At 42.5% G+C, this 22,708-nt stretch overlaps 1 protein-coding gene across 2 annotated transcripts in view; it reads right to left on the bottom strand.

Moving 5' to 3' along the window:
* MED23 (mediator complex subunit 23) overlaps positions 1–22,708 on the bottom strand; it is a 43,003-nt gene that overhangs the window by 19,243 nt on the left and 1,052 nt on the right. The window contains exons 2-17 of one of the 2 annotated variants that reach the window (XM_078873084.1): positions 21,986–22,017; positions 21,223–21,310; positions 20,158–20,282; positions 19,356–19,467; positions 19,068–19,166; positions 17,037–17,138; positions 15,809–15,878; positions 15,220–15,332; positions 13,943–14,038; positions 9,076–9,279; positions 7,696–7,839; positions 6,831–6,991; positions 3,016–3,261; positions 2,168–2,310; positions 1,593–1,767; positions 900–1,063 (exon numbers count right to left, since the gene is read on the bottom strand). In XM_078873084.1, coding sequence (XP_078729210.1) covers positions 900–1,063; positions 1,593–1,767; positions 2,168–2,310; positions 3,016–3,261; positions 6,831–6,991; positions 7,696–7,839; positions 9,076–9,279; positions 13,943–14,038; positions 15,220–15,332; positions 15,809–15,878; positions 17,037–17,138; positions 19,068–19,166; positions 19,356–19,467; positions 20,158–20,282; positions 21,223–21,310; positions 21,986–22,017 — 2,074 coding nt within the window. The remainder of the gene's footprint in view (positions 1–899; positions 1,064–1,592; positions 1,768–2,167; positions 2,311–3,015; positions 3,262–6,830; positions 6,992–7,695; positions 7,840–9,075; positions 9,280–13,942; positions 14,039–15,219; positions 15,333–15,808; positions 15,879–17,036; positions 17,139–19,067; positions 19,167–19,355; positions 19,468–20,157; positions 20,283–21,222; positions 21,311–21,985; positions 22,018–22,708) is intronic. The other variant, XM_078873085.1, reaches the window with a different exon arrangement.

The raw sequence follows: 22,708 nt of genomic DNA, 5'->3' as shown, positions 1-22,708 counted from the left end.
ATTTTACTTTCTACGTGACTTTACCGAAAAAACCTAAGAAGATGATTCCTTGCAGTCACGAAAGCTTCAAATCTAGAATTATAGTTTCAGTCTCACCTATTGAGCATATTGTACAGCAATATCATATTCGTTAATCATTTACAATGTTGAGTCCATGTGGTTGTAATCAGTTTAAAATCTGACATCGAATACAACAAAAAAGCACTAACAATGCTAATAATGACAGAAATCGAATTATATTGTAACGTGCTAAGCAGAGGGCTTAAAGTAAAAAATGTAAGAGGCCAGCAAATGGAAAATTAAATGAAGGTTGGATCATGATGACAGTAACAATAGCAGATTACGTTTTCTAAAAACCACGGATTCTAAGAAATGGCCTGAAGGAGTTAAATACTAAGCAGTCATGATACCAGCAGTCATGATACCAAGAGAGATGAAGGAAGTTTCAGCGGCCAACCCATGCAAGGAAAGAAAGAAGAGCACAAATTAAACTATTATATGTATTTTACCAGGTGAGGCCCACTGAGCTCCATAGCCCTTTTTCAGAAGCAACCAGGCCACAAATGAAAGCTCAACAAAGTGGCTTACCATTGTATAAATTCATAGCAGCCAAATAATCTAAAAGCATGTTTCTAAATGTGGAGGGAAAAACCGGAGAAAACTCCACGCAACTACGGGGAAAACAAGCAAACTCCAAATGTATATATAATGGTGTCGGGGTTGGGATCAAACCCATAACCTCCTGTACACCAGGCGAGGTAGTTAACATCTCACCACCGCAGCTGTATACAGTACAAATATAAGTGGTGTCTGCCAAGCTGGTCGACTGCCGTCCATGTAAGCCCTCCAATGACATTGAGTGCGTGCAAATGTGGAGGCGAGTGCTTCGGCGGTGGTACCCGTCACGTGCGTGGCTCTCGCAAGAGTCAGGATGAGAGCTCTGTTCAACTCCTCCGACTCGGTGGAGAGCAGCTGCTTGGGGTCGTTGAGGAATCGCGACAGCTGAGGCTGCACCTCGGAGCTGCCCAGCCCTGATATGAGACGTAGCGCTGTGCTCTCGACGCTGCCGCCAGGCACAAGTACAGCAGATCGAGAGAAGCGATAAGAGAGCTCAACACACCAAACGGCTCGAATACGAACACAAATTCAAGCTCTTAGGTTTTTTCGGTAAAGTCACGTAGTTAAAAAATAATGTAAATAAAATAATAAATGAAAATAAATCAATTAAATCACGACGTTTCGGAGGCAACGCAAGCTTCCTTCATCAGGTGTAGCCAGTTATTTTGCTGTGCCTTTTGACACCTGATGAAGGAAGCTTGTGTTGCCTCCGAAACGTCGTGATTTAATTGATTTATTTTCATTTATTATTATTTAAAAAAATATATTTTTTACCTACGTGACTTTACCGAAAAAACCTAAGAGTTTGAATCATTGCAGTCACGAAAGCTTCAAATCTTGAACAAATTCAAGCACCATTTAGCTGAGCATTGGCAGAGGATGCCTATAATGCAGTGTTTGGATTAATCGAGGTGAGAATTGTGGATAATGCTGATGGATCATGAAAATACCTGCAATAGAAAATCGTATCGTACCAGAGATGCAGCTGGTTCTGGTTGGTCTGCGGCACGGCTGCGAGCGAGTGCAGGTGGCTGAGCAGCTGCACACGATAGTGCGGCTGGATGTGGTGCATGCGATAGCTGAACATCTCCAGCAGCGTGTGCAGGATGCCCCATGCGTGTGATTTGAACACGTTGGGCAGCAACTGGCCTGTCCCACAGTAAGGCATTGGTCCACATCAATGACAACGCGGATGATAGCAGCCCGCACGCGGTCTACTCTGTTTAATAAGAAATCACGACGAATGTTATCAACCCGGCAAACGAGCATCGATCATCGATCTCCTGTTCTCCAGAGCATAAACACAATGACAACATCAGTATCATAGGACTTCTGTTAATGATTTGTCTTAACACATAATTTGGACGATAAATGTCACGCACATTTTTGTGTGTGCAAGCTAGAGTCAAATATAAAGACAGCCAATGCCAGTGATGCCATCGTAAACCATCATTGCTTGCTTCCTTCTGCCAGATCCAACATAGTTGTGCAGCCCAATCCCTAAACACAATAACATGTGGTCAAAGACTCAAATCAGGCAAGAGCTTACTGATGAAGCCTTTGATGCCCAGAGACTCGATCTCCATGTAGACCAGCAGGCGGCTGTAGGTCTCCACGAGGGCCGGAGCCAGAGCGATGGTGGACTTGGCGTGCGCGAGCTTGATGACACGGGTGGCGATGCTGTGGATCAAGCTGCAACACCGATGGGTACCAGCAAGAGACAACCCCAAAACTAATCAAACCGTTGTTCGTTTGTAGATACCAAGCACATAACGATTCACAAATTAAGTACGCTCCCAATGTATGCATTGATTTGTGCAATTAATCATTGATTATTTACAATGCATGTGAATAATACGTAAACATCTCCTTAGAGGTGATAAACAATACAGAAAATGAAAGTCAACAAATACACAAGAGACAACATGAAAATGAGATCAGCAAGGCATTACGGTCCATCTGTGGAAAGCACTTTATGTGCAATGAGCACGACCTTATGATGTATTCTCGTAAAGGAGCATAAACCATCACGTGGATTCCGGTCATCCTCGCTGCAGCGGTATTTTGGCTAACCATTGAACAAAGACGGTCACTGCATTGCGCGCTTTCAGAAGTGCTTCCGCAGCCGTCTGGAACGCTCTTCTTTCTGATATTAGGAAGCAACCGGGAGGTACGCACTTTTAAATATAGACAGAAAACTCATTTATTTATAACTGCTTTTTGTATTTAGTTTGTTGTCCTTCCCCCACACCTCCGATGAGCACGGTTGGCTATGAACGGTGCGAAAGAAGTTCAACGTACACACACATACATATTTGATCGGCAATAAAACGTGGCCGTGAGTCGAGTGGAGAGGTTACGAGAGCGGGAAGCGGGGGGAGGAGGGTTGGGTCACACCTCATCTTGGCGTGGACGGTGAGCGAGTCGAGCAGGTTCATCGGCAGCGGCGACGTGGAGCCCGATGCAATGCAGCTCGTGCCGGGCAGCGGGATCGTGGACTTGCCATTGCCGTAGATGGTCTCCACCAGCACGCCCATGGGCAGCGGGAAGTACTCCGAGTTGGTGGAGAAGGCGTTGCACAGCAGAGCGATCTTGTAATCGGTCATCGTCAGGGTCTTGTTGCGCAGGCTCTGCTGCAAGAAACTGTGGTGTGCACGTGTAAAATACTCAGCTCTTTGTACAGCACAAGGTAGATTTTCTCATTGTATAGGATTTTCAATTTTATGTTTACGAGTGTTAATGTGATGGTGTTTTGAGTGGCAAATTTGTGACAGGAAGGTGCCACGTATTTAAGCAAAACTAAAATTGAGTTTACTTGACTGTCACTGTTCCAGCGATGGGGAGATTTTTTGTTTTTTTAAACTAGAATCTATTAACAAAGCTACATTGAATGAGTGACTTGAAGCCTTGCTCGACTGCACCAGCCATAGCATTTTAAATTAGGTGCATTACTGCACCTTGTCCCTCGATTGGCACGCCACTCATTGTGATTAGCACGGTGCAAAGGCATTACCAATGGGATGTCATACATAGGTCATTATTAATGCTGCATGTCCGTGCTTTCTTCCAATTAAAATTAGCCCTTACTCGACCTTACGACAAAACTGAACGTGCATATTCGCAAACTATGATCGATTTGGTAGAATCCTGACCATGGGTGGAGGGTAGAGCTAACCAGCAATAAGTATAACCCGTAAAAACAAAGTTTTTCACTATAAATCCTTTATATGCATGGCGGCTAGAGTCCTCTCGTCCTCTGGCTTGAGATAGCTGCCACCTATGGGTCACATGATTGCATTGCACCATTAAGCAATTGGTAAATAAATATAATATTTTGTCCTAAAAAGTGTAAAATTTTGGAAAAAAAATTTCACGAACATTCATTGTCACGCACAACGAGTCTGTGTGGAAAATGTCAGCTCGATTGGATCACGGGAAGTGGGTTAAAAAACGACCGAAAGATTTGCACGGTCCTAAGCAAGCAAGCGAACTTAATATAAAGGATTTAAAAATTAACCCGTAAAAACAAAGTTTTTCACTCTAAATCCTTTATATGCGTGGCGGCTAGAGTCCTCTCGTCCTCTGGCTTGAGATGGCTGCCACCTATGGGTCAGATGATTGTCTGCCAGCATTAAGCAATTGGTAATTAAATATTTTTAAAAAATTCCCTAAACAGTGTAAAATTTTGGAAAAAAAATTTCACTAAAATTAATTGTCACGCACAACGAGTCTGTGTGGAAAATGTCAGCTCGATTGGATCACGGGAAGTGGGTTAAAAAACGACCGAAAGATTTGCACGGTCGTAAGCAAGAAAGCAAGCACGCAAGCACGCAATCAAGCAAGCAAGCGAACTTAATATAAAGGATTTAAAAATATATTCGCCTGTGGAGGACGCGGGGATCGATCCCGCGACCTTTGGCATGGGAAGCGAGGGCGCTACCAACTGCGCTACTCCGCCACGGCTTGTGGAGGGGTTACGCTCTGGGCTCTTACACTCTGACGTTCAGCCAAAGCCATGAATGCGTTCTATTTGAATATATGTAAAATTATTTTTTTTTGCCTAAAAAGTGTAAAATTTTGGGAATTTTTTTTCACGAACAATAATTGTCTGGCACAACGAGTCTGTGTGGAAAATGTCAGCTCGATTGGATCACGGGAAGTGGGTTAAAAAACGACCGAAAGATTTGCACGGTCCTAAGCAAGCAAGCACGCAAGCAAGCAAGCACGCAAACTTAATATAAAGGATTTTAAAAAAAATTCACTAAAATTAATTGTCACGCACAACGAGTCTGTGTGGAAAATGTCAGCTCGATTGGATCACGGGAAGTGGGTTAAAAAACGACCGAAAGATTTGCACGGTCGTAAGCAAGAAAGCAAGCACGCAATCAAGCAAGCAAGCGAACTTAATATAAAGGATTTAAAAATATATTCGCCTGTGGAGGACGCGGGGATCGATCCCGCGACCTTTGGCATGGGAAGCGAGGGCGCTACCAACTGCGCTACTCCGCCACGGCCTGTGGAGGGGTTACGCTCTGGGCTCTTACACTCTGACGTTCAGCCAAAGCCATGAATGCGTTCTATTTGAATATATGTAAAATACATTTTTTTTGCCTAAAAAGTGTAAAATTTTTGGAATTTTTTTTCACGAACAATAATTGTCTGGCACAACGAGTCTGTGTGGAAAATGTCAGCTCGATTGGATCACGGGAAGTGGGTTAAAAAACGACCGAAAGATTTGCACGGTCCTAAGCAAGCAAGCACGCAAGCAAGCAAGCACGCAAACTTAATATAAAGGATTTTAAAAAAAATTCACTAAAATTAATTGTCACGCACAACGAGTCTGTGTGGAAAATGTCAGCTCGATTGGATCACGGGAAGTGGGTTAAAAAACGACCGAAAGATTTGCACGGTCGTAAGCAAGAAAGCAAGCACGCAATCAAGCAAGCAAGCGAACTTAATATAAAGGATTTAAAAATATATTCGCCTGTGGAGGACGCGGGGATCGATCCCGCGACCTTTGGCATGGGAAGCGAGGGCGCTACCAACTGCGCTACTCCGCCACGGCCTGTGGAGGGGTTACGCTCTGGGCTCTTACACTCTGACGTTCAGCCAAAGCCATGAATGCGTTCTATTTGAATATATGTAAAATACATTTTTTTTGCCTAAAAAGTGTAAAATTTAGGGAATTTTTTTTCACGAACAATAATTGTCTGGCACAACGAGTCTGTGTGGAAAATGTCAGCTCGATTGGATCACGGGAAGTGGGTTAAAAAACGACCGAAAGATTTGCACGGTCCTAAGCAAGCAAGCACGCAAGCAAGCAAGCACGCAAACTTAATATAAAGGATTTTAAAAAAAATTCACTAAAATTAATTGTCACGCACAACGAGTCTGTGTGGAAAATGTCAGCTCGATTGGATCACGGGAAGTGGGTTAAAAAACGACCGAAAGATTTGCACGGTCGTAAGCAAGAAAGCAAGCACGCAATCAAGCAAGCAAGCGAACTTAATATAAAGGATTTAAAAATATATTCGCCTGTGGAGGACGCGGGGATCGATCCCGCGACCTTTGGCATGGGAAGCGAGGGCGCTACCAACTGCGCTACTCCGCCACGGCCTGTGGAGGGGTTACGCTCTGGGCTCTTACACTCTGACGTTCAGCCAAAGCCATGAATGCGTTCTATTTGAATATATGTAAAATACATTTTTTTTGCCTAAAAAGTGTAAAATTTAGGGAATTTTTTTTCACGAACAATAATTGTCTGGCACAACGAGTCTGTGTGGAAAATGTCAGCTCGATTGGATCACGGGAAGTGGGTTAAAAAACGACCGAAAGATTTGCACGGTCCTAAGCAAGCAAGCAAGCACACAAGCAAGCAAGCACGCGAACTTAATATAAAGGATTTAAAAAGGGCCGGGGGTGGAGGTTTGCTATAAAGGGCATGGACCAGGCACATACATTAGCCACGCCAGACAAGCCCCTTGTTGCGCAACTGCTCGCTCAGATGCGGACAAAACAGTTGCAGGCGATTCATTTGTGCGACTACGAGAGCCATTTGTTCGCACAAAATTATCGCCCGGATGCGGACCCCAGCCTTGAAATCTAAGGAGAACTCCAAGAATAGCGGAGGCGGTGTTCCCGATCCAGCTTCCGTGGGTGTCTTTGCTCGCGGAGCGATCGTGGGGAATTCAGGGCGATGGCAGTGCCCTTACTCGTGGTGCAGCTTGAGGGAGTGAGGGATGGGGATCTGCAGCTTGGAGTTGTCACTTTGCGCTTTCTTGTTGAGGTGAATCCAGATGCAGGTCATGGCAAAGGCGTGCGTCGACTGGGGCTTGCTGATGTCCGGCACTGGTATGCACTGCACAGGGCAACACTGCCTTTCACAAATTGAATGACGTAACAACTACATTTCAAACACTGATTTTCACCGTATAATTTCAGGTACTGTGATAAACACGTGTAATCCAGTAACATGGAGGAAAGGCTGATGGACAACACAGATTTCATTACCAGAACTGCTGGAGTGTAAGGTGGTCAGAATACAGGAGGCAATACAGCAAGTAGGTTCATGACATGCATGTGCAAACTTTTAAGTTTAACTACTTTCCTTTTACTCCCTTTAATTCTGGTTTCCTCTGACAAGGAAAAATACAGACTCGTCGAACATTAACTAAAATCTTCCTGAAAAAAGCAGTTATGGGAAACGAGGCATGATGTTGCACACACACACACACCTGTAATCCAACACTCTGGAGCCAAAGGCAGGTAGATCATGCCAAGTTGTGAAACTCCCAAACATACTGGGTTGCAAGACAGCAGTGCGAGTAGATAGCAGTACAAAGAGTGGGTTCCTAACACACCTATGTGGACATCGAGTGTCATCCCCCGAACGTGAGGGTTTATACACTTGACTTCAACATGGACAGCACTCAACAAAGAATTTGGCCAAACTTCCCAAAAGCAGCTTCATTCAGAAAAAAAACAACTCTCGGAACTTGGCGAGTCTTTCGTGGATGAATGGGACACGAATATGAGACGACTACCAAAAGCGAGGTACTTTCAGCAGCAGGACCCCACCTCCTTCTCAGGGTACAGGAGATCGAAGAGCTTCATGACGGGGAGGAAGTCAGCAAGAGCGTTCTTCTGGATGCTGCCCGAGATGAACTGCAGAAGCACCCACATGAGGTGGTCCCTGCCCTTGATCAAACCACGGCCAGCCAACTACACGGAATAGACACAAATACAACACAAACATGTACAATGTAACCAGACGAAACATGTGGCCGTGTTATACAAGGTGTGTTGTATGTATGTTTAACTTCTTTTGCACCATACGTAGCCAATCATGCTAAATGGAGGTGTGGGGGAAGGACACATTTAACTCAAAAAGCAGTTCTAAAAAAATGAGTTTTCAATCTAGATTTAAAATTGCATTGGTCCAGACTTCCTAGTATAGGAAGGAAGAGCGTTCCAGACGGCTGCAAAAGCTCATCTAAAAGTACGCGATGCAGTGGCTGTCTTTGTTCGATGGCTCGCCAAAAGCTGCTTCGAGGAGTTCGCGTGATGGTTTATGCTCCCTGATGAGATCAGCAATGTATTGCGGTTCATTTGTGCCAATAACTTTGTGTTTATTGAGTGATATTAAACTATATCAACTCAACATACTCCAAGTATAATTGTCCATTGCTGAATTACAACCTAAATATTCGTAGTCTTCTACACTGTCGAGGAAAAACATCTGTTGGTGAGCAGCTATTATAAGTAGCCATGACAAAGAGAATGGCGTGAAGATCACCCTGCCCAGTTGCTGCTGTCTCTTCAGTGCTGACATTCATGCACAGACACAGGTACTCATTTCAGTCTGAGTTAACCAAAAGGAGGATTGGGGCAGCGGGCTTCGTGCGTGACGTGAATGAAACCTGGGTGAAGATTATCACAGCCAAGTGCAAGAACCACATCACTGCTTTCCACATGCAAGCACAAAAGGATTTGTCTTACAAATGCACATACCACAACAGGTACTCACAAAGACAAAGATCCCCCATATAGCTTACACAGACTATTGGGACAGGTCCTGTAAGTGAGCACCTATGAAGGCCAGTACAGCACACAAGGTGGGTGGTCAGCACCACACCTGGCTGCCTTTACTTCCCCAGTGTAAAATGTTTACACATAGCAAGAAATACTAATTTGAGGCTGAATTGACCTAAGGGAGGCCCATGACCGAGACAGATAACCGTCACTGGTGATGGTCGTGAGTGGGCATTGAACTCAGGTCACTGGATTCATAACGCAGCACGCTAACCGTTGCACTACCGCTCCCCACAGACACACGTACACAAACACACAAATCTACAATCCAGCCTCGCGTCCCCCGTCTAAGGGCATCGTGAGGCACAGAAATATGCAGACACTTTACAAGCCCAGTTTGCATTGTGACACACAATGCCACTGCACCTTCTGGTGGAGGGAGAGCACCATGTGTGGGAAGCTTGCGAACTGGAAGAGCACAAAGAAGATGAGCTGGCTGGACAGGTGCTGCCACAGCAGCTGGCTGGCGCCTCCGTCGTCCAAGTGGTCCTCCTCTGTCTCCGAGCGCTCCATAGCGACCACCACCAGGTCCACCAGCTGGTCTTCCAGCACTGGGCAGCGTTGCTTTTGCTGAAAGGGACGGTTCATGGATCAGACCCAGCTCAGAACATCGGCATGCCGTTGAAGTGAAAATGCAACCCAAAGCGGGAAGCCAATAATGCTTGGCTCATGTGGTGTGATAGCCACCGAGACTATGTGTACGAGGGCTATTTGATGCGAGTTTGTAAATTTATTGTTGAGAAAAAACTAATTATCCGTGAGAGCTAGACGAAACACTCCCATGACATAACTGCATGCATGACGTATCACAATATATGGGAGTGACATTACTGTAAGAGCCCTGAAGTTCCATAATCATTAAACTAAACTGTAACTTTATCATTCTATCTTCCCATCACTGAAGCTTCAACCCCATTTCGAACAACTTGGGTGACAGCCTAAATATGTGTGTAAAGAGATACGAAGTAATAATAGGGTTTTTCCCCTTTTTTCTGGCAACAAAACCTAAACCTTTTTACAAGGATTCATGTCTGCATTAACCACAATACTTGCAGTCAAAATGCAAACAAAAAACACACTATGATAATTTTCTTTGCATTTTGACCGCAAGTATTGTGGTTAATGCAGACATGAATCCTTGTAAAAAGGTTTCAGTTTTGTTGCCAGAAAAAAGGGGAAAAACCCTATTATTATATTTTGGTACTGGCAAAGGAGGTCTAATGATGGAGATAATAAATGTTTGGTGTTTGGGTTGCATCTTGCTTGAACAGTTGGATTGCGGGTTAGTGACCAAGGCACCTCTTGCAGAAGTGAAAGCTTCTCATTTAACCCACATCTGTATACATGCATGCGTGTGTATGCATGAACAGGCATCGGCTGATTAAGCTGCATGATCCCAGCACGTGATAACGGCAAAATTGATATTAGCACCTCACGCGCTCAGCCACATGCGTGCCGAGTGAACGTTACACACAAACATGTTAATAGTCACACCTAGCAGGTGTCGAATGTAAGTGGTAAAGCCCATGTAGTCTTTACCAAGAAGACAAGTCACACGGAATTTAATTGCATTGACGTAAAATACGATTCATGATGAGGGAGGCACCCTTCTTGCAGTGGCACAACACTACAAAAAGATTCATGTTTTATACAGCTAAATAAAAACGTTACGTCTATTATTCATTCAGGAATGCCCCGCTGAGACTCAAGTCAATTTCAGGAGGGTCCTACATTGAGATGTGCAGAAAATAAATGTTCTACTTCTCATTATGGGGCGTTTTTGAAGTCTACTGCAGAAGTAGCAGACTTGAAGCAAAAACACCTGTCAAATGAGTGAATTCTAATTAACGCTTCCTGTTTTTATAGCACAAACACAATGCAATTAATTATAAAGTAACGATTGTTACAAAAATATTTAAAACGTGGGAAAGTGTTGAATTATTATGACATGGGCAAGAAAAAAAGTGTTTTTCTCAGATGGTAAATTTTAAAGTCTGAGACATTTTATGGCTTTTAGACCACAATTGTAAATTTGTTAACATAAAAATAAAGATGTGATGAAAAAGTTAATTTGCATGCCTCGATTAAAAAATATTACGTGATACAAAGTGCTTTTAGATTTCTTACTCAAAATAACTTTACAACTAAACCAATCGCCATTCCCTCCGCTGGCTTCCCATATCATTCACTGGCTACTCTAACAATCACCCACTGTAGGAATATTCAGGAAAAGGAGGTTGCGCTGGCTAGCTGGACGTGTGACAGGCCATCTTCTTCGTATGACTGGAGAAGCAGCTGTGGTTTGATGTCGAGGTTAGCAATCCACTTAATAGCTTCAGGTGGGGCAGAGTGAATGTCGCGATACATGGGCGATCGTCTGACTTCGGTAGCCACAGTCACAATTTGGGCTGCTCCTCACGCTCCACTTGTGGAGCAAGTGGCCACAACTTCCCTGGACTGTCCTCTAACAACTGAGGACAGGTTACGAAGGCAGACAACAGAGTGGGGGCACTTGGACATCTGCGTCAAGAGGAAGAGCTAAAGCCGAATGAGATGGCTGCGGTTGGCGGTGGTAACGCTGTATGGGCAGCTCTTGCAGGACGTGTCAACTGTTGTGCAACAAGGCGAAGCCCCTAAAGCAATATAGCGGGATACTGTCGAAGCTTGGCAGGCAAAGATGCCTTGTCAGCATTCTGGGTCATGACTCCATTCAAGAATTGATTATTTTCGTCTTAATTCTAGATTTGAAGCTTTCGTGATTGCATGGATTCATATTCTTAGGTTTTTTCGGTAAAGTCACGTAGGTTCCGTCTTCAGGTAGAACAGGTTCCGTCTTCAGGTGGAACAGTCACAGCACGATTGCAGCAATCGTGCTGTGACTGTTCCACCTGAAGACGGAAGCTTGTGTTGCCTCCGAAACGTCGTGATTTTTATTTTATTTTTCTTTTATTAATTTTAATTTTTTACCTACATGACTTTACCGAAAAAACCTAAGAACATTTTCGCCTTGCTCGTTCTTCCTTGTTCATGCCGTTAGCTTAACAGTAACCTCATAAAATTTGCATTCCATTTGTATAAGTTGTCGATTGTCACACACACACGATTGAATACATTAATCTCTTTTACACTGTGAATCATTAAAAGCCAAGTAAGAGCATTCATTGGGGTTCGGATATTGACTGTGCAACAACTGAGGTATATAGCAGAGGAAGCGATGTCAGGGTGTGGTGGAATGGCATTTGGCTGTGATGATCTGTAAAATCTTTCGTAGTTTAAAGTTATCTCATCTCTCCATGACAATTTTTATAATCCATATCTCTACTGGCTGTTAATACTTCTTGTAACCCTTCCAATATTTGTTTTTCTGTTAATGCTGAATAGCCAATAACTGCCATCAAGGAGCATAAACTATCACGCAAACTCTGGTCATTCCTGCAGCGGCATTTGGCTAACCATCGAACAAAAACGGTCACTGCTTTGTACTGTGCCTGGCTCATGAACCCTGAAGCTCCATATTGCCTCCATGGAGATTTTCATAATCCTCTATACCTGTGCAGTGCGTGTAATTTTGTAGAGAAACTAAATAATGACACACAAAAGAACTGTTTTTATTTTTGCCAATGAAGTGGGTTACCGGTGGAGTTTTAATCCTTAATATAATTTTATGTCGGAAGGTTTTTATAGTGTGTACTAATCCACTAATTGACATCACCGCTTACATCAGTAAGCCAGTCGATACGATGGAAAGAAATTTAATGGCAATGTGTACCAAGTTCTGAACCATACTATATTAAATGTAGCACAACCCATCCACCAACTACCTTATATTAGCCAGCACATGCATGGAACTGCTAATGCACCACAGCTTAGCAGGGCACACCGATCATAGCAGTGTGACCGCATTTAATGCCACACATTAACTGCGGGGAAAACAACGAGTATAGCACCATTAATGCTCAGCGCCTGGTTAGTGCATTTTCTTTCAGAAGACCTGCTGCTGCTCATACCTGTGCGATGTTTGACGTCTACAGAAAAGAAAACAAATGACGATGGGAACTGGTTATATGTGGGGATCGAGGAACAAGAACGAACACCAAACTATACGTGGGCAAGAAATGCAGCGGCAAGACCTTTCGCGTTCAACATGCACGGCAACAAAGATGTGGTGAATGGACGCTATGGGTTACTTACGGACTTGCATTAGTTTTGCGATGATGTTAAATTCTTAGAAAGCCTCATGATGGAAGTGAACACTGAATGCGATCCACCGTAGTGACAGATTTACCCAAACACAATCGACCAAACTGTTCATTAGACTGAACCACTTGACTGTCAGCGGTCAAGCAATCATTATTATGACCACGAGGCTACAAGCAGCCAATAGCGGCGCTGGGAAGCCTTTCGTAAATTAATCTGAGCCTGAAGCTAAACAGTGCAAAGTTCTTGCACGTAACTTTGTTGGCCTCTTCAAATATTGCTCAACATTTAACGTAAAACAAAAATGTAATGAAGTTGCTTCTGGAACACGACAATTACATGTAATTGAGCCATTCAAGTAAATAAGGGCCCATGTCTATTTAAAGTGGAGGTCCCTTCTTCATGACTCAAGGAGCCCAGCAGGGGGTATAGGTAAGGAAGAGCAATTGTTTAGCCTATGAACAAAAAAATATATCTCAGCATTTCAGAGAACTGGGTAAAATTAACAAAGTTATAATATTTACAAAAGTGAGTATTAATAATTACAAAGACAGATAATCCTAAATTCTGATTTAACATCTCCTTGCTGCCATAGACACAAAAAACCAACTCAGTCATGTTGGAGCAGGTTGCAATAACTACCACATAACCCATGCACCCAATTAGGGTGCTTATTGCTTGTGCAATGAAACTATTTTCACAAAAAGTTTGAACAAAGTTGCATCACGTTGCAAAGCCGCATGCAACAGTGTTGCACCCCGTGTTGAAGAGCGTAACACGGACAAAAAAACATTTGTTTTACGTAACAGTGCATGCAAATTTGCTCCATTAAATTCAGCTTAGCATTTCAACGAAGGTTGCTCTGAGATTGCTGAGGCTTCATCATGCATCTGGAACTCGCAGAGGAAACCGTGAAATAGCAAGAAAACACGACAATTCTGATGCAAATGCAGCGATGAGGCCTTGGATAATAACTGCTTACAAGAGGTGCGTTTTCAAAGACTTGCAATCAGCGTGCCCTTGTGTGCGTGTGTACCTGTTTGTTGAGGCCAAGCATATTGCAAACCATGTCGCGAGAGTACGGTTGTTCCAGCACGTAGCGGAGCAACGCCGTTTGGGGCTCAAAGAGGTCCTAAAAAAACAATAATGTAAGATTATAATAAAAGCAATCACGATTTTCCTATAGTATATGCAGTAATGTATAACTAAACAAATTACAAAGGATCCATCTGCAATGTGGCACACAATTCCATCTGGTGGAGAGTTGATCGATGCCCATGTTAAGTTAAGTTTTGTTTTCCTATTGGTCAACAAGAAAATAGTAATGACCTTGTAACTGCTGCTCATGGAGCTGACCATGAAGTCGTGGAGCCTTAACAGAAGCCCCACCAACGCAATATATGTGCCTGTACATATACTCTATGGAATCAAACATTCTACCTCTTCACTTCTCCATGAGTATCGGGGTGGTTCGGGGGAAGGTAGAAGACTTCCTGCACCTGATAAGTGTGCTCAAAGCCAGTTCCGGTTTGGCAGCAGAGGGCTCATGTGAAATCAGTCCATCGGAATTATCTTTTCATCAGCTGTGTAACATTGTGTAGAAGCTGCCTCTTAAATGGCAGCTCCACATAAAACATGTCTTCTCAGCCACTATCATTTCCCGATCGTTTATATGATTGTGAAACATGGACCGCTTTTCATAAACATTTGAGCCAGCTTGAAACAGACTAGCCTGCCTATTATTATTATGGACTTATCTAGACTAGATTTCTCAAGCTCACACATCCTTATAATAGTTGGACATAGCCTCAATAGTAAGCTCCTCTGGCAGGCGAGGATACGTCGTCTGGGTTACGTAGCCTGCATGCCTAGCCACACCGCATAGTCAATAAAATTATTTTTGACCATACAGACAGCCTAGATGGACACAACATGGACTGGAGAAGAGATGGTCTAAGAATGCACAGGAGGACTTGGAGTTGAGTAGACTTGTGGTCACTGGACCTATCAGTGTCAATAACAGTTTCTCTCAAGGTGGCTGGCAACGAATGTTACAGGGCAGTTGGTCGCAGCTGTCTTCCAGCAACATCACGAGACAGACGAACAATGCCCACAACAATTTCAGAGCGCCAGGTGGGCTAAAACCCAGCAAGACCCCCAACCAGTGATCATTCAACACGTCACGTGGCCTTCAATTACCAAGGGGTACACAAGCGACAGTGATTTCAGCGCCACTTAGTGGTGAATGGCAGCAATTGTTGTGTGTAAGAAAGGGTTTGGGGATATGGAGAAGAGTTATGTCCAAGGCCATGCCTTGTCGTAGGGAAGCAAGCCTTTGAGTGGGAAGCGGAGAGTAGTCGGGTCCAGTTTCCATGAGTTGCAGATTGCTCCCGAGTTGTTCACAACCGGTAAGAGGCTGCAGCGACCTGCGCAGACAAAACATTCAAAATGGTTTTCGGGTCTTAGTTTACATTTATGTCAATGCCATTTGAATTGTACATGTCATCACAATTTCAAGAAGCCCCTTATAACAGCAAAATCACTGTGGTTAAATAAGAAAAATTACAATCATAATATGACAAGTTAAAATTCTGCTTGGATTAAAACCATTCTATCATCCCTCCAAAGTAGATAAAACAATTTAATTTTGGCATAAGCCACCTCATACAGAGACTGGCCCCTACACTATTGAAATTTACCACGAAAAATTATAACCAAAAGGCACTGACTGTTTAAATTGTTTTAAAAACACTCTTTAAAGTATTCCACTTGAGATAAAAAAAAACGTTTTTTAAATGGAAAATTGCAAATGTCAGTGCTATTCAATGGTAGATTACAGATACAAACAACTGTGGCTATAAAGAGTATATTTTCTTAAATTTGCTTTTAAATTAATTCTTACCACATATCGAGTTTATCCTTGCAGTTGGTCTGAAGCTGTCCACATAATCGGAAACAAGTCCACCGAGCAGCTGCAAAACGAGAAGCAGAGTCCACGTTAAAAATATGGTCACAGCTTGCATATCAGTTTCAGTTTCATTTATTTGGTATCGCCCTGTGAGTCATTCGGCTCTTGAATCGGGTGCAACCGCATCAAACAAAAAACATGAACAAGAAACCATCTTAAAGTGACTATGTGATTATGTGCAAACAGAAAATCCAAGAAAAGACAGCAAAATATTGCAGAAAAAGCACCGTACACCAACGCTGTGTGCAAAAATCCCAGTGGGATGCAAGTCAAACAACAACAACAACCACAAGACAACTTAGATTAAGGCCATCAGTAACACCGTACTACAACAAACAAACATGGCCAAACCAAAAAACTTTTCGAAATCACCAAAATAATATCAAGTTGCATCACACAAACCCCTGCTCAACAAAAACACAACCCAAACTGAGGTCATGTCCCAGGCAAGATATAATTTAAACTTTCTTAGTGAGACAAGAATAATTAAATTTCACTGAGAGTGGTTCTTGGACAGCACATTTTCGTGACATCAGTGTGTTGTGGCTAATATACCTTTCACTCATTGGCTAAGCATGTAATTATTCACACTCCCTATCCTCCACCAACCCATCAATAAATACTGATTATTTATAAGAGTCATGATTTGATTCACACATGTATTGTCTAGTTTATACTTTCTCCTCTGTATGTGATGTCTAATATGTCCAGATTGTTCCAATATCCTCAAGGTACACGATTCAATTCAATTTTAAATCATTTATTCTTACGTGAACAATCAAAGTCAATGGTGAATTAGTTAGCTTCCTAGTCTTCACACAAAGCCCATGACGGGAGCCAGCATTAAAGCCGCATAATGACAGTGTGTAAAGTGGGAGGTTATTTTAAGTCAATAAAGATCAGTGAACTGAACTTTTTTTTAAACAGAAGGAGCAGTACTCGGAGCAGGAGGCCATGTGACAGGGTCTCAGAGGTGAATAAGCAGTTTTGTACAAACCAGGGATATAAGCCATCAATTGATGCTTAATAAGACAACATAAAACAATTAGTTTGGGTTGCGATAGTATGTGACTACATAACCGTTCATGTGATTGCTAGCAGATTAATGTGAAGTCTAAATGTGACCCCCAAAACAGATGCCACCTTTGCAATGCAAACATACCCAATGGCCAAGCTTGCCCTCCGGGTACAGCTTTCGAATTTCCGTCACAGCAAAGTAAGCAGGCAGTAGGCATGCGTTTCGGTCGAGTATGTACATCACCACCTGCAACCACAGAATCAAAAATCACTTAGCTACACAGCACAAGGCAATCGTTCTGAAACATCTACTCATACGTATTGTTATTGAAAGTTGTGACTAAACCTTTTGTGAACATAGTTTCTGTTGAGAGTGACCTGGTGATTGTTGAGAGTGACTAGAGGAGTTGGCTGCGAAACATTTCCACAGGATAAGGCACTTCCGTTGAGCTATAATTTGTGGCCAGGTCGCTTCTGAAAAATAACTATATAGCTTAGTGGGCCTTACCTGGTAAAGTAAAAATATAGTTATAGTTAGTTAGTGAAAAGCATTTCAAAGCAGAGTTAGTGGTAGAGGCTACCCCAAAAAACAAATAGCTCTTATCTTGTAGATATGTGCCTAGGATGCATATTGCAGGCTGTTCGACATTTTATTATGGCACTCAAAATTTGTCACTGACATCACTTCCATGTGATTTGATACAAAATGCTAAATGCAGCCACTGTGGTGCCTGACAGTGGTTTTTCAATATTTTTCTCATTAATGGAACCTGAAAGACGATCGGACAGCAGTGGACAAGATAAGCATTTTAAATAGTTTTGGTTGTGTCACACTTTAAAAGACAAGTTGTTATAACGTGTGGGTACTTTTGGAATAATAGGAGGACAATGAGTTCTGGAGTTAAGAACATGAGGTAGCAGGCTGGCAAACAAATTTTGAATTGGATGATGAAAAAAAGGTAAGTAATTAAATTAGATTGGCAGTTATGTGGAATAATGTGAAAATTCACATGGGCACTGGGCAATTGGGAAAAAAGCAATGGAAGCTATGTAAAGCAACATAATGTGGTATAGGAAAGATAAGACTCCTCTTTAAATGTAATGTCCACATAAAATGATCCTTGTAAAATGTATCAAATCTGGCAAGTGCCCTGTTGAATTCAGAATTGTTTAGAGTACTACATTATATTACACGCCAGATAAACAAAAGAGTGAAGCCTTAAACGGTTTATATGCTAAAACGAGTGACTTTCAACACCAAAAACAATACACCGCCATTGTTTTTATGAGCCATGAAGCCATATTATTAAAATTCGAATCATCTGATATTTCAGAATTCCCATCGTCCTTGATATATGTTAAAGTCAAAGTTTATTCCCAGTTAAACAAAGGCGAGGTCATGATCCAGTGATGGGATTCCACATCCTTTGGCAGAGGCAAGGTCTCCCCCCAAAAACGAACTCTTGGCATTCTAAAAAGTGGTATTTAGTTATTGACCAGGAGGTCGTGATGTACTAGAAATCCTCAACCAGAAACTGAACACCACCACCTGGTTATGAATTATTTACTATGAGCCAAGAATGTGCGTGTCCCGCGTGTGACGTCACTCCACGTCGACCAGCCCCCCTCATTAATAATCATGAACAGGTTAGGTCCTCCACATGGACCCCCCCCTCATTAATAATCATGAGTGGGTTACATCACTCCATATGGAGAACCCTCCCCCTCATTAATAATCATGGACAGGTTCGGTCCTCCAAATGGACACACCCCCCTCCATTAATAATAATTAGCTGGTGACATCACTCCACATGGGGGGGGCGAGGCGCCTCCTCCCCCCTCCTCAGCGCCAACTTACAACCCTCACTACAAAGGCAGAACCCTCACGTCACGCGATCTCCGTAACGCTATAGAAGTAAAAAGGACGTCATAATGAACAAGGAATTATATCCTTTAAATGAAATAATTCTGTGTCACTGCGGCCTTACAAATTGCACACGAATGGATGCAATGAATATCACGTCACGGTCTGCTTTTCGCTTGCAAGTTTCAGATGTACTGCAATACACCCGTCCTTGGATGGGCAAAAGGCTAGTAAATATAATGTGAGCAAATATGGATTCATACATTAGCTCTAAGCCCAGCATTTAAACAAAGCTAGGAGTTCAATACATACATCTCTCGCCGTCTGTAGCTGCTGCACGACTGACGAGCTCACAGTGATGGGGATGGTCTGAATTTTCTCCAAGATAGCCTTCAGCAAGTCTCGAACACCCTGCGTAAGTTAAAAGGCACCCAAACATCAATAGCACTTGTGTACACTTGACTGAAACATCTTGAGAACAAGAATATTCAAATTAATAACCTTTATATACTCATAATATATTTTAAAAAAATAGTACGGGTAGTTATTTTGCCCTGTATAAACCAGGGTTACTTCAGAAACACAATGCAGTTTACTCACTTTGTAGTCTACACCCCCGATGATTTTCCGCACAAGCTTGAATGTCAGTGACCACAGCTGAGCCTTCTCGTACTCCAGGTGCTCAGAGTTGATCAGCGTCTCACAGACGAGTCTGCATCAAAGTGTAGTGCGACAGCAATACATTGGGTACATATGAATATCATGTGCCCATGACCATATCGCCCAGAACGCACCCCATCTCAGAAGCTAAGCAGACCTGAGACTGTATAGAACCTGGGTGGGTGACCAGCATGCACAATAAATAGGTATCGTATGGGATGTGTGCAGAGGGCAGTGCAACCAATCCAGTTGTTCTAGGCAGCCAAGCATTGAGCCGGTGCCGAACTTCCTCCCAAGCTCTGCAGTCCTTTATATACATAAAGTTGTGGGGAAGGCCCAAGAGTGCTACAGGGCAACACTCTATCCCATACAGATGGAACAGGTGGGGGTCGACATTTTCTACATTTAAATACATTTCTTTAGAACAGATTTTTGTGTTTAGTCTGTTGTCCTTCAGCCACACCTCCGATTAAAATGGTTGGCTACTTCCAGTGCAAAAGAAGTTCAACATACATACCACATTCACTTGGCAAGCCAGGGTATTACACCCTGACACCATAAGAAGAAAGTTTCACAACATTTCTGTGATCCACCAATCCTCACCTCTGCGGTGCTGGATTACAGGCATAGCGCCACAACCGCCCGGCTAAATATGAACGGCATTGACATTAACATTCCGTTTATAGATCCTCTAGTCTGAGATACTCTATGTTGAGACTAGGGAACAAGTGGACTGGTTTACCTGGGTGGCAGTAAAGACGTCTCCACCGCAGTCGCAATCAGGTCGTACAGGAAGGAGATTCTCTTTGGACTGTGCTGCGTGTGGATGAAGCGCACCACCCACTGTACGCACTGCTCGTGCGATTCCTGCAACAACGCACAATAACGTTACCCACGAGACAAATCCTTGACTCATTTAAAATAGCAGCATCCTGACCAGCATATAATTCAATATGTTCATAAATATTGGAGCAATTAAATGGCATACATATAACCCTAAATTCCAAGGCATCTCAGTGTGCTAAACATTGTCAAATATTTGAAGGGATACTCCCAGTGGCAGGCCTCCCTCTTGGTACAAGGTGACTGACTCAGCATTGATAATTGGTTTTTGGACCAGATGACGCCAAAAGGCACATCCGGTCCAACCCATGTGAGACTAGGCTCTAAGGAAAGCTGTCTCGGGTGTGGACCAATCAACTTCAAGGACAGTGCACATTATCAGAGTTATGTCTTTTGTTTGTATTATGACTGCAAAAAGGTGTCAGTTTTGTTGCCAGATAGAAGGGTAAAAAAACAATTATCATATTTTTACTGGCAAATGAGGTTCCCATAGTGTTGACTCAGCATTGCCAGCAAACGGGGTGATTGCTATGTAAAAATCCCAATTGACTCATTTGAGATCTCCTTCGGCTCTATCGCCATATACTCTGCCAACCTTAATGAATGCTTAATTACAACACTTGCTCTTCGACCTATTTGTTATTAAACTAGGAGGCATTTTTTTCCATGAGTAGGTCCTATATTACCTAATACAATTCCTCTTTATTCCATCAATATGAAAACCTTATAATCGTTCTGAAGTTGATGAAAAATTACCACGATGTCCAGCACATCCAAAATGTCTCTACACATAGCATACCCTACTTCAAAACTATATAAGCAACATGTAAATAAAACATGCACTCAGGTTATAAATGTAAGGGACAGTGCAGCATTATCAACAGCTGGCATGTAACGATTATTCAAATAAAATAAATTATTATGCTCATAGTTTGAGAGGTGTTTTTCTTAAACAAATCCATACCTGTGTCAGTGAGCTCCAATACAGCTTGAAGGCTGCCAGACAAGTTATCTGTTTTGTTTTCTCATCATCTTCCGTGTCCATGAACATGCTTGATAAACAAATATAGTATCGTTTTAAATTAAAATGTTTGCTCTGAATAAGGGCAATGCCAAAATAAACATTGGTTGTTACACAGTATACATTTTTCAATTCCCAGCCTTTCACTAATACATATTTAGTTTGGGGTCAAACTCAAGACTATCATCTTTTCGTGATCAGTAAAATATGTACCACTTTGTTGGAAATCGAGAGTGGTTATGTTACAGATAAGCTAGATCCGAGCACTGAAATGTGGGATTTCAACAACTAGCTCAGGACTGCCAACAGAGAAATACTGATGCAATGCTCGCTTGAGTAGGAAAACATATTTTACTTGCACATTTTAATTTTTGTTCATGACAAAGGTGGTTCAACACTTTCCAATTGGAGGCAAGGCTTTGCAGAGCAGAGGAGACCAGAAAATGGCAGTACTGTACATTAATCCATTTGTGTGGCTCTATGAGTGGTATCCTTGGCAATCCAGTTTTCCTGCCAATTCTAAAACAGGAATTACTAAACATTCTAATGCAGGACCCGCCTCAAAAAGTGTGGAGCCACTGGATTATCTGAATAAATAATTCAATCATATAATGGATGGACCACGTTTGTGAACGTGCACTTGTGACAATTATAGTAATTAAAACTAGATTGTCAAGATTGGCCATAAAACCAGTACTGTACTTACCCCGCAAACGCCTCTTCAATGAGTTCTGTTTTCTAAAAACGCAAAAACACACGCGGTCAATCACTGCGTATCACAATGCTGTCATAATCACCATAAAACAATTACATTATTGTATTTGGCATCTCACAGCCAAAGGCTAAGAATGCAATTCAGGAACGATAGTAAAAACCGAGTCCAAAATCTATTGGGGACCATTAAAAGATGAATGCCACTGTGGGAAAACGAATGGTGGTCGTCATTTGCAGTCACTGGTCTCCGCCATTGGAATGTGGCATTTAAACTGCACCAACTAATCTCAAGGTAAACCTGAAAACACGAAACTTTGCAAATACGTAGGTCCACACAGAACTGTAATTGCGCATTTCCAGTTTTTTAACGTGCAGTACACGTACAGTATAAGACAATGTGGCCTTAAAGTGGAAATACGTAAAGTTTGGGAACTCATGCGGGTAATGTGTAATGCCCATAACGGAGATCCATGCCAACGCACACAGCGGTCCAAGGGTTTTCAGTATTCATGTACGAGGCTCAGCCTACAACTTTTAGGATTAGATTCGAAGCTTTCGTGACTGCAGGAATTACTCTTTGGTTCTTTCGGTAAAGTCACGTATAAATAAATCAAATAATAGAATACGACGTTTCGATTGCAACACAAGCAACCATCATCAATCGAAACGTCGTATTCTATTATTTAATTTCTTTCTACGTGACTTTACCGAAATA

This window comes from Lampetra fluviatilis, chromosome 2, assembly GCF_964198595.1.
Source record: "Lampetra fluviatilis chromosome 2, kcLamFluv1.1, whole genome shotgun sequence".
NCBI lineage: Eukaryota > Metazoa > Chordata > Hyperoartia > Petromyzontiformes > Petromyzontidae > Lampetra > Lampetra fluviatilis.
This window is presented reverse-complemented; position numbering and strand designations above follow the sequence as displayed.